This window comes from Ogataea angusta (genome assembly GCF_019207475.1).
Source record: "Ogataea angusta isolate 61-244 chromosome Unknown 61-244_NODE_9_length_489604_cov_89.567313, whole genome shotgun sequence".
Taxonomy (NCBI): Eukaryota; Fungi; Ascomycota; class Pichiomycetes; order Pichiales; family Pichiaceae; genus Ogataea; species Ogataea angusta.
This window is the reverse complement of record NW_025065223.1, coordinates 332383-345872: the sequence shown is the minus strand read 5'-3', so window position 1 is coordinate 345872 and position 13490 is coordinate 332383. Positions and strand designations below refer to the sequence as shown.

Sequence of the window (13490 nt, the reverse complement as noted above, 5' to 3'; positions counted from 1 at the left end):
CTTATTTAGAAAATGAACACTGGACAATACAGGTTCGAACAGAGCACTTCTGTCCGTTCCTGAGCTCTCAGGAAACGGTAAGAAAAGCAAAAAGAATTTTGTGAGACTATGTCTCGTATTTTAGCAAGCTGTTGCAGCACAGTAATTGTAAATATCCTGATGCTGAGTTTGTTGTTGGCGTGGAGGCATATGTTGCGACGGATAGAATCCACTGGCAGCAGCTGAACCGCCATAGCAAACACCAGTACTCATCAGTGGAGGCACCATCGGCTGTTGATGATAACTCAAAGGATAATAGCGTTGAGTAGCGGCCATCGACATACCAGGCTGCTTGTAAGCAGCTCTAGAAGTGGGTTGCGGCTGGAACGAGAAATAGTCACCTGCCGCAGGAACAGGCGCGCTGAACAACGAGTTGTTGTATTGTGATTGATAAGGATTCTCAAACACTTGCTGTTGCACTGGCGGTTGATAATCGTTATAATAAGGAGAAGAGTTCAAAGGCGTGCTCATTGGAGAGAACTGCGAATTTGAAGAGAACAAAGAACTTGATGGAGATTTGTACTCGTAAGGGGTACCGGCATGGTACGACGATGGTGTGTCCATTACTGATGGTGACATGAATGGATCACTGTATGGGCTCTGAACTGGTGTAGCCTGGAACTTGTTGCACCAAGTCTTCCAGCACTCCTCGATACAGGAGTATCCATCCTCGTAATGCAATCTCCATTTGATTGAGCTAAGCCAATCTCTCTCCAGTTTGTTGATACATTCCAAAGAGAGACCAGTAGCGTCTGACCATGACTTATTCCGGAAAGTATTGTCGTCATTGAATTTATTGGCCAAAACCAAAGAAATTGTAAGATTTTCAAACACTTCGGAATCCATGGCGATCGGGTCTTCTCTGCCCTCCATCCTTTCAGACAGATAGAGCAAAGCAAGAACAATTGTGGACTTCGGCAACCTAGTAGCAGACAAAACAGATTTGACATTGTTGTGGAACAACGGAGTAGGATTATCAGTTCTTTTCATCAAACCATAACTGAGCCAACAAACAAATTTGACCATCTGATCAAGTTCGTAGTCTAAAACAGACGAAACTCCACCCGTTGGGTTTGAGGCCGACTGATCTTGGACTGGAGGAGGCATCTGATATTGTTGTTGTTGGAAGAAATCAGTGGGCGGGGCGTAATAACCAGCCATGCTGTAACCTCCGGAATAGGACAAAGAATGTTGGTGGCGATACTGCTGCTGCGGCACAGAAGTGTTAACTAAATATTGTTGACCTTGCGGTTGAAATGACGCATGGCGCTGGTGATATTGTGGTAACACTCCCGTGTAGGATTGTTGAAGGTAATTTTTTCCCGATGCAAACATGATTGAAAAGGGACAAGACGATGACTTAATTAAAAGGTCGTCCTGACAAGCGGATAGTCCAAACAAGTAAGATTCAAAAGAGTCAAGGATAAATTGAACTTGAGAGTAACTTAATATCTCAAGTATTTATTCTGAATTTGAGGTTTTCTTGTTTGAGAAATCCTTATTTTTTTGTGATCTGTTCGTTGTTGACGCTGGTAAAACAAAAGGAGCGGCGAACTGATGTTCAAAATTAGACTCCCTTGCGGTCTCCAACTGGTAAAATGATCACTTAAAGGTTTGGGTTTGCTTTGATGAAAACAAGTAAACCTTTTGCCCACAAAAATTTTTACTGGCTGACTCTTTTCCTTTTATAAGTTAAAAATCTTTTCCTGCAAACCGTATGCATGCGGTATTAGCAGAAAACCGACTAGGCGCAAAATTTTTTTTCTGGGAAAGCAATAGCCCCCTCCTAGCAACTTAGATAATGATGTGTCAGCTTCTTGCCGCGGGATGTAGATGGGGGGCGTAGAAGATGGTCGGTCCGCCGTGTTCAGTCTGCCCATCTAGCTGCTAAATTACAGAATTTTCACCAATTAATCCTTACACCAGATATCTCATTAAGTTATCCCTATAAAACACATTAACCACCGAAACCGTACAAAGTTCTACCCTGTCTCTTCAAAGCGTAAACGACATCCAAAGATGTGACAGTCTTTCTCTTGGCATGCTCAGTGTAGGTAACAGCATCTCTGATCACGTTTTCAAGGAAAGATTTGAGCACAGCTCTCACTTCTTCATAAATCAAAGCGGAGATTCTCTTGACACCACCTCTTCTGGCAAGTCTTCTAATGGCTGGCTTGGTGATACCTTGGATGTTATCTCTAAGAATCTTTCTGTGTCTCTTAGCGCCACCTTTTCCTAGACCTTTTCCTCCTTTTCCTCTGCCGGACATTTTGTGATAATAGTTTTGAGTAGTTTGCCACAGAAGGATATAGGTATATTTATATACACTGAGCAGGAAATGAGGAAAACACAAAAGACCGAAAAGCTAGCCAATCATATTGTATATCTTAGCTGGTCTCAAATTTCCTCACGCGCTGTGTAAAAAATAAACTCATATTTTGCTGCATATTGCTATTCGGAGGCTGATCATCTCAGTTTTGGAACAAAAACTATACGCCAGCTCGCTCGCGAAGCCAAAAAAATTTAGGACCAGTTTTTACTCACTTGGGTGCGTAAACGCGAGCCTGTACACCAGTGTAAAAACATGTCCGCGGGCGTAGACAACAATTTCTTATAAATACAAGTGCATCCGCACCCACCACACTCAGTCACTTTTTTAAACGCATTTAATTTAAAATGGCCAGAACTAAACAAACAGCAAGAAAGTCCACCGGTGGAAAGGCCCCAAGAAAGCAACTTGCTTCCAAGGCCGCAAGAAAGTCCGCCCCAGCTACTGGTGGTGTCAAGAAGCCACACAGATATAAGCCAGGTACTGTTGCCCTGAGAGAAATCAGAAGATTCCAAAAATCTACTGAACTACTTATCAGAAAACTGCCATTCCAAAGATTGGTCAGAGAAATTGCACAGGATTTTAAGACCGACTTGAGATTCCAGTCTTCTGCTATCGGTGCTCTTCAAGAGTCTGTTGAGGCTTATCTGGTCTCTTTGTTCGAGGACACCAACTTGTGCGCCATTCACGCCAAGAGAGTCACCATCCAAAAGAAAGATATCCAGCTTGCCAGAAGACTCAGAGGCGAGAGATCGTAAGCTTTTTTAGTCTGGGTTATAATGTGCGAGGTTTATGTGTAACATATCGATTGGGTTTATACTTTTAATGATATCTTCGGGTTGAACGTTATTTATTGTATTGGATTCTGTATTTTTACTCCTTACACCAAATGCCAGGTAATGTAAATTTGAAAAACACAACATATATTTTAGTATTATAAATGGATCCTTTCAGCGACAGTGGCGAACTGTATCAGCTTAGACAGCAGTTCTATGCTGCCAAGTACAATGATCTGGCAAATGCCAACCTGGAAGACTTGATTTTCTCCAATGAAGAGAATAAATACAGAGCATACCAGCTTCAGATAAGATCGCTATTGGCTTTGGGCAAATACGACAAAGCTAAATCCGAGATAGCTAAGGTTTCAGTCGATGAACCACTGGCATCCGAGTTTAAAGCCTTGCAAGCTTACACAGATTTCTTGAAAAATGGAAAGACCAAATCGGAAGAATTGGAAGGCCTTGTCTCTTCCAATAGCGACAACGAAACGATAAACCTGCTCGGAGGACTTTACTACGTGACATTACAGGATTTCGATTCCGCAATCTCCTTATTGTCCTCCTCCCAAGGTTTTGAGAATATCTCATTGCTTGTCTATGTTCATCTGTTGCTCAACAAGAACAAAGAAGCCGCAAAGATCCTGTCCAACTTCAGCCAAATTTCCCAGGACAACGTTGTGTTTACACTTTCGCAATCGTGGTACGACCTTGTCAACTTTGACGAGTCGTTGAAGTCTGCCTACTACTTTTACGACGAGTTCTCCTCCAACGAGAACACCGTCAGCACGAAGAACCTGCTTTGCTTGTTCATCTCCAACATGAAACTGTTACATTTCCCGGAGGCACAGGATGTTTTGAACAAGATCGCGGAACTGGGAGACGAAGGGGTCAAGGAATGGAAAACAGATTTGTTGATCAATAGAATCACTTTTGAGATCCTTCAAGGTAACGAGTACACGGAGTTGCTGGCCGAGTTGAAGAAAACCGATCCTACTTGCGGCTACCTTGAGGACTTGGAAGAGAAAAACCAGGTCTTCGACTCGATCGTCGAAAAGTATGCTGTTTAGTATTAGATAGATGTAATCCAAAATGCATTGATGATTATCTATTTAAGAGGCTTGACTTTCTCTTTCCAGCTCCTCATCTGGAATTTCCTCAAGAGTAATCTTTCTTGGTTTCCTGAACTTCTCGGAATCTTTCAATTTGGGAACCTTAATCTCCAGCATACCTAACTGGAATTTTGCACTGATGGCTTCTTCCTTCACGTCAGGAACTAGAGGTAACTTAATCACTCGTTCGAATGAGCCAAAGCGCTGCTCAGAAACCCGCAGTATCTTGGAATTGTCCACCGTGGAGTCGTCAGATAAATACTTGTTCTTCACCTCACCTTTTATGACCAGCTCAGAGGACGTAGGGTGGAACTCAATATCCACAAATTCTTTGGACACACCTGGTAAAGCCAAGGCAATAATGTAGTTATCAGGGAAGTCGTAAACATTAACAGCAGGAGAAAACGGTAAATTGGTCTTCAGCTGCGGGGCAGAAATCTGAAGAGGATCAATCTTTGGTTCGTTATGTTTAGCGTGCAAATTGAGCGTGGTCGAGTTTCTTCTTTTTAGTCTTGGCTCCTTTGGAGAAGGTTCTGAAACCTTTTGCTGCTGTTCGGCTGCCGATGGTGGGGCTATTTTGGCCGCTGGTGCAGCTGTATCCTTGGCGATCTTTTCCTTGGCCGCTTGCGAGTTCTGTTTGACCACGAGCGGGATATCTTTCCTACTAGGTCTGGTGAGCTTTCTGGTGAAATAAGGCCCGAACAGATCTTCTAGCCTATATTGAACACTTTCATCATCATTGGAGCTTTCGTCTTCAGCGGCATCCTGGTCCTCTTCATATTCGTCGTATGGGTAATACACCGGCACCTGCGGATATCCTCTTCTGAACCCAGAGCCAAATGGATACTGAGGCTGAATGTAGTAGGCTGACCTTGCAGGCTGTGGTCTATAGCCCTGTTCGTTGATGATATCCCGTAGATATTGCTGAATGATCTGGTCCATGCTCATAAATTGTTGATAGCAATATTAAGGAGATAATTCTGAACCTTATATTCTATTCCTTACATTACCCATTTTTTCCAGAAAGTGCTAGATAAATCATTTTTTATACACTTAATAGATTTCGTTCCCATCTATCGGCTAACATGTCTGTCTCAGATGAGCCAATGTCATTTGAGCTCGTCAACAAGCTTGTCAACAATGGCGAGCTGGATAAACTAACTAGATCGCCAGAGGTTATGGAAAAGTACAATGCCCATAAACAATACTTCAGAGATAAGGGAATAGATATGGTGACATATATTCTTTCGCACGAATTGCATTGGGTCCCAGAAGATACGCCTCTAGACACACCTTCGCACGAGCTACTGGGGACTGTTGTGAAGCCGGTGGATAAACGCCCATTTGCCAATGCGCAGGACATGACTATAATCCAGAATTCGTATCCTTATCATTTAGAGCCTGGCATCGAACACCTTTGTGTATGGGTCAAATTTCCCTTGCCCCCAGATCCGAACTCTGCAAAGGGTGATATATCAAAAGGGGACAGAATCCTGATAGAGGAGTACATCAGGGAGACATTTTGCAACTGGCTCAACATACCTAGAGATCATATTGCATGGTTCAAAAATTGGGCAAAATTACAAAGCGTGAAGTCTGTTCCTCATATTCACGTTATTATAAAGGACATGGATCAACAAGCACTGGATAGAGTATTGCACACGGGTGGGAAGGCTATAAACTACAAAAGCGATGATAGTAAATTATAGAGAATTATCAGGAGATATTTAATAGAACGGGTTTTCATCCATTTTCATAGCTCTTTTTTGTAAAACGTCCAGCCTGTCTCCTTTTCTGATGACAAAGTTCTTTTCATGCTGGATCACATACATCCCAAAACAGCTCTTATAAGGATTCGCTTCATCCACGCGTCTATACTTAGACATCGTCTTGCTAATGGTGCCCTTTTTGTCCATGGTTCCCTTAGACACATCAATGTTCGGAATGGTACATCTAATGCACTTTAGTGCGCCAGTGAAGCCGATTCGCGAATTTCCCACGATATCAAATTTGTGGTAAAAGTCCTCCGCGAAAGGCTTATCGACGTCTTTGATGATCAAATTTGGACGAAAAGCTTCCATTCGAACGTACTTTCCATTTTCCCCAGCATTTCGTCTCACCTCCTCGTAACTTTCCTGAGAAGTCATCAGCATGGGGTAGTAATCATGGAATAGCGTGTTTCTGTCAACGTCCTTTGGCGCTCCCACCTTACAGGCTTTGCCGTTGGGAGAATAAACTAGCACTGCCTCTTTGGGTAATCCCATACTGGCAATAAAATCGGGATTAAGAACTTTATCCAAGACAAAGCCCTCTAAAGTGGCCAGCCACAAACTGATGAGCTTCAATTGAGTTCCAAAAGAGCTGTGATGTTCGACATAGTCGTCTGTCACGTTCATGGGGAGATAAAACACAGCCCTGCTGCCTGTAGTCGTGCTATCGTATTCGAACTTGAAGCTCCCATTGTCAAGCGATACATGGACCGACGAAAGTTTAGGGACCTCTTTGAGCAGGATTGGTATGTAGCACGCCTTCTTCGTGTCGTATTTACATATGACATACTGTCGGTCGTGTTTGAGCCCAAAATGATTCACCTCCCACTCGTCCACTTTCAGTCCACTTGAAACCGCTTTAATTGGATATATCAAGAGATAATCCACTGTTCCACCGTATCTACCACGAAATTTCATTCCTAGTAAGACTTTACAATACCAGAGCAACGCACCTGTCACACGCTGGCAGACATTGTATAGAAATCTCACGGAAGTACGCAGCCAGGTTTTCTGGTAAGATTCAACATACTGCTCAAGTTGAAGGCTAAAGCAATCGACCGTTAAGACTGCAACTGTTATAGACAGAAAGACGCTCAATGCAGTAGCAAAATGTCCCATTGCCACGGAATCCCAATAAATAGATAAAGATTAGGGGATTTTTTTTCCCTGATAAGATTACCGGGACGCGATTATTTAAGCAACAGTTTTAAGAAAAAAAAAATCCATGTTTTGTTTATGGGCTTTATAGTACCCGGTGTGATACTAAAACTAGACGTGAAGTCGTCGTCCCGACGGCATAACCGTGGAGTGAAACGCATATTTGTGGACGGAGCCAGGCAAAAAGAATTTGATACTGACTATAAGCGCAAACGTACCATGGCTCCCATGATACCTTCAAAAGGCAATGATCGCCTGCGAAAGACACAGCAACCGCGCCGAATCGAACATATAACACACTTGCCGACCGAAATACTGCTAGAGATATTTGTGGAGTCAGAAAACCTACCTTGTTTGGGGAAGGTGAACAAGCTCTTTCATACACTTATTGAGCACAATTACGACAATTTAGCATACAAGACTATAAAGCGCAAATATTTCACATCGATACGAACCACACAGCGAAAGCTATCATTCATCAAACGACGCGTGAGTAATGATATAGACCATGACCATGACAGACACGCCTTGCGCACCAAACTCGAAAGGTTAAGGGCCGAACTGCCCGAAGAAGAGCCAATCTCCTATATATCTGACTACCAGATCAACATCCTAGATGAGAAATGTTTTCAGAGCCCCATTTTTAACTTCAAGACTCTGAGGATGCTTTCTCCCGATTTATATCTATCGTGCGACAAAATTTCACAGATACCTGAGGAATTGGACAAGCTCAAGAGAGGTGGAGAACATCCTCTCAAGTCTAAACTCATCGAGGTGCACAAAACCACCGCGATTGCCTTCCCATACTTGGATGGAGACAATGATCACAATACAGATTACATTCACAGCGATTACAAAGATAAACTCATCGTGATACGACATTTGGTTGAGCGCGAGACCCTATTTAGTACACCAATTTATCAAATGGTCAACCTAATAATATATCTGAATAATGCCTATAGACGAGCCGGCTTTGAAGACGAGATTATAGACACTAAGGTGTATCAAAGACTCATTGATCACAATAGGCCGACCAAAAACGGAACTGAAACCAAATCAAAGCTCACAGATCCCAGCGTTATCGTCAACTGTCTTAAGTTTAATGAACACAGTCTCTTGAAGCTGATAATCAAGGAGTATGACCTTGCCAAGTTGGCTTCTGATCTCGAGGTGTGGAGCTTTATCCTGGAGTCGAAAAACTATAGCTATTTTCACCAGCTTGAAAGACTAGGGCTCCAACCGACGTCAGGAGTTATTAAGATTTTCAACTAATAATTATATTGTTGCTGCGGCTGCTGCGGTGCGGTTTGTTCAAACACTGGGGTGGCATTGGCAGCGTTCCCAGTGAACTCGTTGAACCACGCGTGCTGGAGAGCTTGGCGAGCGCTTAGACGAAGCTCGGGTCTCATTTGAAGCAGTCCTTGCAACAGGTTCAATGCGAGACTGTCCATGTTTGGAATAAGTGTGTGCAAGTCTTGAGGTATGAAAACGTTGAAATTGGATCTATAGTTCGGATAGCTGGTGACACCTGGCCATGTTCTCTCGTTTGGCGTGCCCATGATCCTGAAGATCTTGAGCAGTTGGTCTTCGTTGGAGGAGCCAGGGAAAAGAGGTTTACCGGTAAACATTTCCGCCATGATGCAGCCTGCGGACCACATGTCGATCGACGTGGAGTAACTGCGAGACCCGAGCAACACATCTGGGGCGCGGTACCACAGAGTGACGACCTCGTTGGAGAAGGTGTTGACTGGAATGCCATAAGCTCTGGCAAGACCAAAATCACCCAACTTCAGCTCGCCCTTGCTGCTGATCAATAGGTTTTGGGGCTTGAGGTCGCGGTGGAGCACCCTGTTGTCGTGACAAAACATGATTCCACGAAGCAACTGGAACATGAACGACTTGACCACATGGGGCTCCAACGCCCCACTCTTGTTGTAGCCGTTGGTGTCCATGTATTTTTTCAGATCCTTATCGAGGTACTCGAACACCAGGGTCAGCTTGTTTTCCGTGTGTATGACGTCGTATAGGGTGATAATATTTTCGTGTCTCAATTCTTTCATGATGGAAATCTCTCTTATGGCTGTAGATGGCGTGCCTTCTTCGCTGTCCAGGTTGATTTCTTTCAGCGCCACAAACGTGCCAAGCGCACGGTTGCGTCCCTTGAAAACCGTGGCGTATGTGCCCTCTCCTAGTTTCTCCAGCTGTTGAAATTGGGAGGCCGAAGCAGACATGTCTAAAGTAAGTGCGTACTATAATTTTCTGGATATGACACCATATCGTTTAAATCCAGCCGTCGATCGACCAGGTCGATCGACGAAATTTTTCACTCTGACACATACTGATCTGCAATGACTGATACACAGGCTTCTCCCCGGCGCAACACCGAGGCGACTCTATCTGCGCGCGAGATCCCCAATATCCGCGACAAACCGTCTGTGCTGGGTCCGGAATGGTGCGGTATTTTCGAGATGCCGGTGACCTTCGGGGCCGCGCACTTCGAGCAGGCCATGAGTAATCTGTTGAAAAATCCCAATATCAACTCCACAGTCATTCTCAGAGCAGACGTGCTGAAGAACTACCGATACACGTACACGGAAGGGTCCGACGAGCCGTTTTTGGACAAATACATAGCCGAAGACCCAGAAGCCATTTCCATCGGCAGCGACAACCCCGAGGAGCCCATACGGTCGCGCTACCTCGACGACATAGAGATCAAAAGCGTGCCTATCAGCAAGGCATTTCGGCCGAAAGTCGAGATGGTGAGAAGAATCATACCTCGCAACCCGTCCAAAGATTACGTGATCAACCAGACGTGTCTGATGATGGAGGATAGCGAGGACTCTATTCTGATCGTATACACTCCGCACATCAGCAAGCCCGAGGAGACTCCATTCTATCTGCCGCCTGTGCGGTCCATCGGGCTGCTATATTCTCACGGAAACCTCTCGATCCACTATCTTCCGTTTGGCACGCTTGAGGAGCTTAGAACCATGAAACCGATAGAAAGACCGATCCGAATCGCATACAGACTGATGAGCACTGCGCAGCGGCACTCTGACGGCGTGGTCAAGGGGTACGAGAAGCGGGTCAACCACGATCTGATAGTGTCCAAGGTGGCATTTCAAGACAGATATATTAGTCTGAAGCAGAAATATGCCAAGGCCTTGGTGGACGACTGGCGAGAAAACACGGACCCGCGCAAGCACGTGTTTGAGGACATCGCCATTGCCGCGTTCCTGATTGAGTTCTGGAGCAAAATATACCCCGACAAGGAGCTGTTTGAGTTTAGAGATCTTGGCTGTGGAAACGGCCTTTTGGTGTATCTGCTCACCATGGAAGGCTATACAGGCGTAGGAATCGACGCGAGAGCGCGCAAGTCGTGGAAAATGTACCCTCCCGAGGTGCAGAGCAAGCTGAAGGAGCAGGTTATCATCCCCAGCGTGCTTTTGAGACCGCATCCTGTTGCCAGAGCACATTATTTTTCCGACAACGGTAGAGTGTTCAGGGTGCCTGTGGACAAGAAATTACCCGACGACCTGGGACTCACAGAGAAACACCAGCTGGTAGAGATGTTCACGGCAGGCGATCTGCTTAGCTCTCCACAGGTCAACGCGGCCGAGTTCCCTAAAAACACATTTATCATCGGCAACCACTCCGACGAGCTCACCACTTGGATTCCCCTGCTCGGATACCCGTTCATGGTGATTCCGTGCTGCTCGCATAACCTGAACGGCGAAAAAGTGCGGTATCCCGCCATCAAGAGCATCTCACAGGCCAACTCCGTCACCTCGTACACCTCCACCTCCAGATACGCTACGCTTGTAGATCACGTGGAGTACATTGCTACCATTTTTGGGTGGCAGGTGGAGCGCGAGATGCTCCGAATCCCCTCCACGAGAAACGCGGCGCTGATCGGCTACCGGCCCAACAACTTCCTCCCCAAGTCGATCTACGAGATCATCGCCATGGAAGGCGGTGCAGACCGATGGGTCGAGAATACGCTCTCGCTGATGAAACGGCCTCCTAGAAATCATTAAATATGCACTGTCTATACGTCTATTTTCTCGCGTGTCTGCGCTTTCTCTTGAACCCAATCAAACGTTTGACGTCGTTCGGAAGCCCGCTCTTGCTGGTCTCGGGCGCATTGTGGGTGTCTGGTCTTCTGCGCTTCGAGTCGTTTGGTCTGCCGTTCGCGCCTCTTCTGTCCCCGTCTGCTCTCTCGTCGCGACCGCTCTCTCTCGGCCGTTTTCTGTCTCTGCCACTCCCCTGGCTCTCGCCATCCCTCTTGTGGCTCTTGGCCTTGCTGAACGCGATCTGCTCGTGTCGACGCTTCACCACCTTGGCGTTCTCTATAGCAAACTCCACAATCAGCCGACGCTTGGCTATCGTGCCCTCGCTCTCAGCCACCTTCTTCTGCTCCTCTGTCAGCCCCACCAAAATGTCCTCGCGACTCACCTCGTGAGCGTTCAGCCACCGCAGGGCCATCAGAGCGTGCTTGTGGTCTCGGAACTCCAAGAACCCGTATCCTCTGGATCTGCCCAGCACGCCTGAGCCCTTCACCTCGTTGATGATCTTGGCCTGTTTCACGACACCAGTCTGTTTCTTGCGCTTCTTGTCCTCCGGCTTGATTCCAAGCTTCTCCTCAATAAACTCCTTGTGTCTCTGTGATCTCGCGAGCTCCTCCTTGTTCAACGGCTGTCTCTTTCCCTCCTTGACCTCGGCCGCAAACTGGACAATCGCCTTGCGTCCCAGGGCCTTCAGAGCTTTCTCGTTCATGGCACGAGGCAGATTTCTGATGGCCAGTCTCGTCAGCGACAAGTGCAGCGACGGATTCTTGTTCAGCTGCTGCACACGCAGGTTGTACGACTTCTCACGAACGTCCAGATCTGTCTTACTGATCAGCGAGGCCAGTCTCGAGCCAGACGTGATGCGTCCTTCGTTCAGCAGGAAAAGATTACGCTTGTCTTTCTCCGTTGGAACACGGCCCAGAAGCTCTTTCCGCGCAAGAGCGTTGCGCTCTGCCATTCTGGCAGCGGACTCGCGGTCCACGGTGGCAGTGATTTGCAGAACACGGCCCTCGTAGACATACAATGGAGAAACGTCGTCTGGAATGAGCATCGAGTTAGGGTTCACCTCTGGAGCGTTCAAAAGACACTCCTCGTAGTCCTCTTCGCGCCGGAACGCCACGAACGCAGACCCTTTGGCCAGCTGGGTGTCCTTGTCCATGACGGGAAGAGCGTACTTGATTGGGCCGAACTTGGAGAAGTGCTCCTCAAGAGATTCTCTCGTGGCGTCGTAGGGAACGTTACGCACAAAAACGGAGAAGTTCTCTTGTTTGTTTGGGCGCGGTCTGTTGAAATTGAGGTCCTCGCTGTCGGAGTCGGCCTCGTCTGCGTCTTTATCCTCTTCACCCTCGACTTCTTTATCCTCATCCTCTTTAATGTCGTCCTCTTCTTCCTCATCCTCTCCTTCATCACTTTCTTCTTCCTCTTTTTCTTCTTCCTCACTCTCCTCCTCACTCTCCTCCCCCCCCTCCTCACTCTCCTCCTCCCCCTCCTCGCTTTTCTCCTTTCTGAACTCCTCCCACTTGCTCTTGTCTATAGCGAAATCAACAGCCACCTCACGGCCCTGCAACTTCAGCCCCACAGTCTCCTTCACAGCCTTCTCGGCTGCAGCGTGCTTCATCATTGTCACAAACCCAAACCCAGACATCTTGCCGTCCTTCTTCTTGGGAATATGCGCCTCCTTGACTTTACCAAATTTCAAAAACACCTTCACCAGCTCGTTCGGGTCCTTCACAGACCACGGCAAATTACGCACAATCAGCTTGGCACTCTTTTTCAGCGCAATCTCTTGTGACTTGTGTTTCGCGTCCTCCACCGGCTTGCCCCGTTTGTCTTGTTTGTCCTTTCTCTGTCTCCTTTTGGCAATAGACACTCTCAACAGCTTGTTCTTGAACTTGGCCTTCTTGGTCTCCTTCAGTGCGCTAAGGGCGTCCTCATCCGTCACAAACGAAACAAACCCAAACCCTCTGCTCTTGCCCTCTGTGTCGGTGACAACAACGGAGTGTCGCACTGGGGCATATTGGGAGAAAAACTCGTTCAGTTCCTCCTTTGTGGCCTCAACAGGGATCGACTGCACAAACAGCGTTCTCCGATCCAAATGGTCTTCGCCCTCGGCGGCAGGTTGCTTCTCCGTCATCAAAACAGTACACGATCAGCGACCCTTAATCTATCTGAATCCTTAAAATTTTTTTGAAATTTTTTTATGCACCCGAAAGTATTCGTTCAACTAAAAAATCTAAATC

At 46.5% G+C, this 13490-nt stretch overlaps 11 protein-coding genes across 11 annotated transcripts; 5 read left to right on the top strand and 6 right to left on the bottom strand.

Annotated features, from left to right (window-relative positions):
* Window positions 1-120: 120 nt before the first annotated feature.
* KL928_004371 (uncharacterized protein) lies at window positions 121-1374 on the bottom strand (the record flags this gene model as incomplete). The annotated part of the gene is made up of 1 exon (XM_043205062.1): window positions 121-1374. The coding sequence occupies one exon, from the start codon at window positions 1372-1374 to the stop codon at window positions 121-123; it is 1254 nt and encodes a 417-aa protein (XP_043058438.1).
* Window positions 1375-1996: 622 nt separating this feature from the next.
* KL928_004370 (uncharacterized protein) lies at window positions 1997-2308 on the bottom strand (the record flags this gene model as incomplete). Its single annotated transcript, XM_043205061.1, has 1 exon — window positions 1997-2308. The coding sequence occupies one exon, from the start codon at window positions 2306-2308 to the stop codon at window positions 1997-1999; it is 312 nt and encodes a 103-aa protein (XP_043058437.1).
* A 407-nt stretch (window positions 2309-2715) lies between these two features.
* Window positions 2716-3126, top strand: KL928_004369 (uncharacterized protein; the record flags this gene model as incomplete). The annotated part of the gene is made up of 1 exon (XM_043205059.1): window positions 2716-3126. One exon carries the CDS (start codon window positions 2716-2718, stop codon window positions 3124-3126), a length of 411 nt encoding a protein of 136 aa, XP_043058436.1.
* A 182-nt stretch (window positions 3127-3308) lies between these two features.
* On the top strand, window positions 3309-4214 carry KL928_004368 (uncharacterized protein; the record flags this gene model as incomplete). The annotated part of the gene is made up of 1 exon (XM_043205058.1): window positions 3309-4214. One exon carries the CDS (start codon window positions 3309-3311, stop codon window positions 4212-4214), a length of 906 nt encoding a protein of 301 aa, XP_043058435.1.
* Window positions 4215-4256: 42 nt separating this feature from the next.
* KL928_004367 (uncharacterized protein) lies at window positions 4257-5204 on the bottom strand (the record flags this gene model as incomplete). The annotated part of the gene is made up of 1 exon (XM_043205057.1): window positions 4257-5204. The coding sequence occupies one exon, from the start codon at window positions 5202-5204 to the stop codon at window positions 4257-4259; it is 948 nt and encodes a 315-aa protein (XP_043058434.1).
* Window positions 5205-5341: 137 nt separating this feature from the next.
* Window positions 5342-5965, top strand: KL928_004366 (uncharacterized protein; the record flags this gene model as incomplete). The annotated part of the gene is made up of 1 exon (XM_043205056.1): window positions 5342-5965. One exon carries the CDS (start codon window positions 5342-5344, stop codon window positions 5963-5965), a length of 624 nt encoding a protein of 207 aa, XP_043058433.1.
* Window positions 5966-5983: 18 nt separating this feature from the next.
* Window positions 5984-7144, bottom strand: KL928_004365 (uncharacterized protein; the record flags this gene model as incomplete). The annotated part of the gene is made up of 1 exon (XM_043205055.1): window positions 5984-7144. The coding sequence occupies one exon, from the start codon at window positions 7142-7144 to the stop codon at window positions 5984-5986; it is 1161 nt and encodes a 386-aa protein (XP_043058432.1).
* A 117-nt stretch (window positions 7145-7261) lies between these two features.
* KL928_004364 (uncharacterized protein) lies at window positions 7262-8455 on the top strand (the record flags this gene model as incomplete). The annotated part of the gene is made up of 1 exon (XM_043205054.1): window positions 7262-8455. One exon carries the CDS (start codon window positions 7262-7264, stop codon window positions 8453-8455), a length of 1194 nt encoding a protein of 397 aa, XP_043058431.1.
* A 3-nt stretch (window positions 8456-8458) lies between these two features.
* Window positions 8459-9414, bottom strand: KL928_004363 (uncharacterized protein; the record flags this gene model as incomplete). The annotated part of the gene is made up of 2 exons (XM_043205053.1): window positions 8459-8478; window positions 8577-9414. 2 exons carry the CDS (start codon window positions 9412-9414, stop codon window positions 8459-8461), a joined length of 858 nt encoding a protein of 285 aa, XP_043058430.1.
* Window positions 9415-9531: 117 nt separating this feature from the next.
* KL928_004362 (uncharacterized protein) lies at window positions 9532-11220 on the top strand (the record flags this gene model as incomplete). Its single annotated transcript, XM_043205052.1, has 1 exon — window positions 9532-11220. One exon carries the CDS (start codon window positions 9532-9534, stop codon window positions 11218-11220), a length of 1689 nt encoding a protein of 562 aa, XP_043058429.1.
* A 19-nt stretch (window positions 11221-11239) lies between these two features.
* Window positions 11240-13384, bottom strand: KL928_004361 (uncharacterized protein; the record flags this gene model as incomplete). The annotated part of the gene is made up of 1 exon (XM_043205051.1): window positions 11240-13384. One exon carries the CDS (start codon window positions 13382-13384, stop codon window positions 11240-11242), a length of 2145 nt encoding a protein of 714 aa, XP_043058428.1.
* Window positions 13385-13490: the final 106 nt, after the last annotated feature.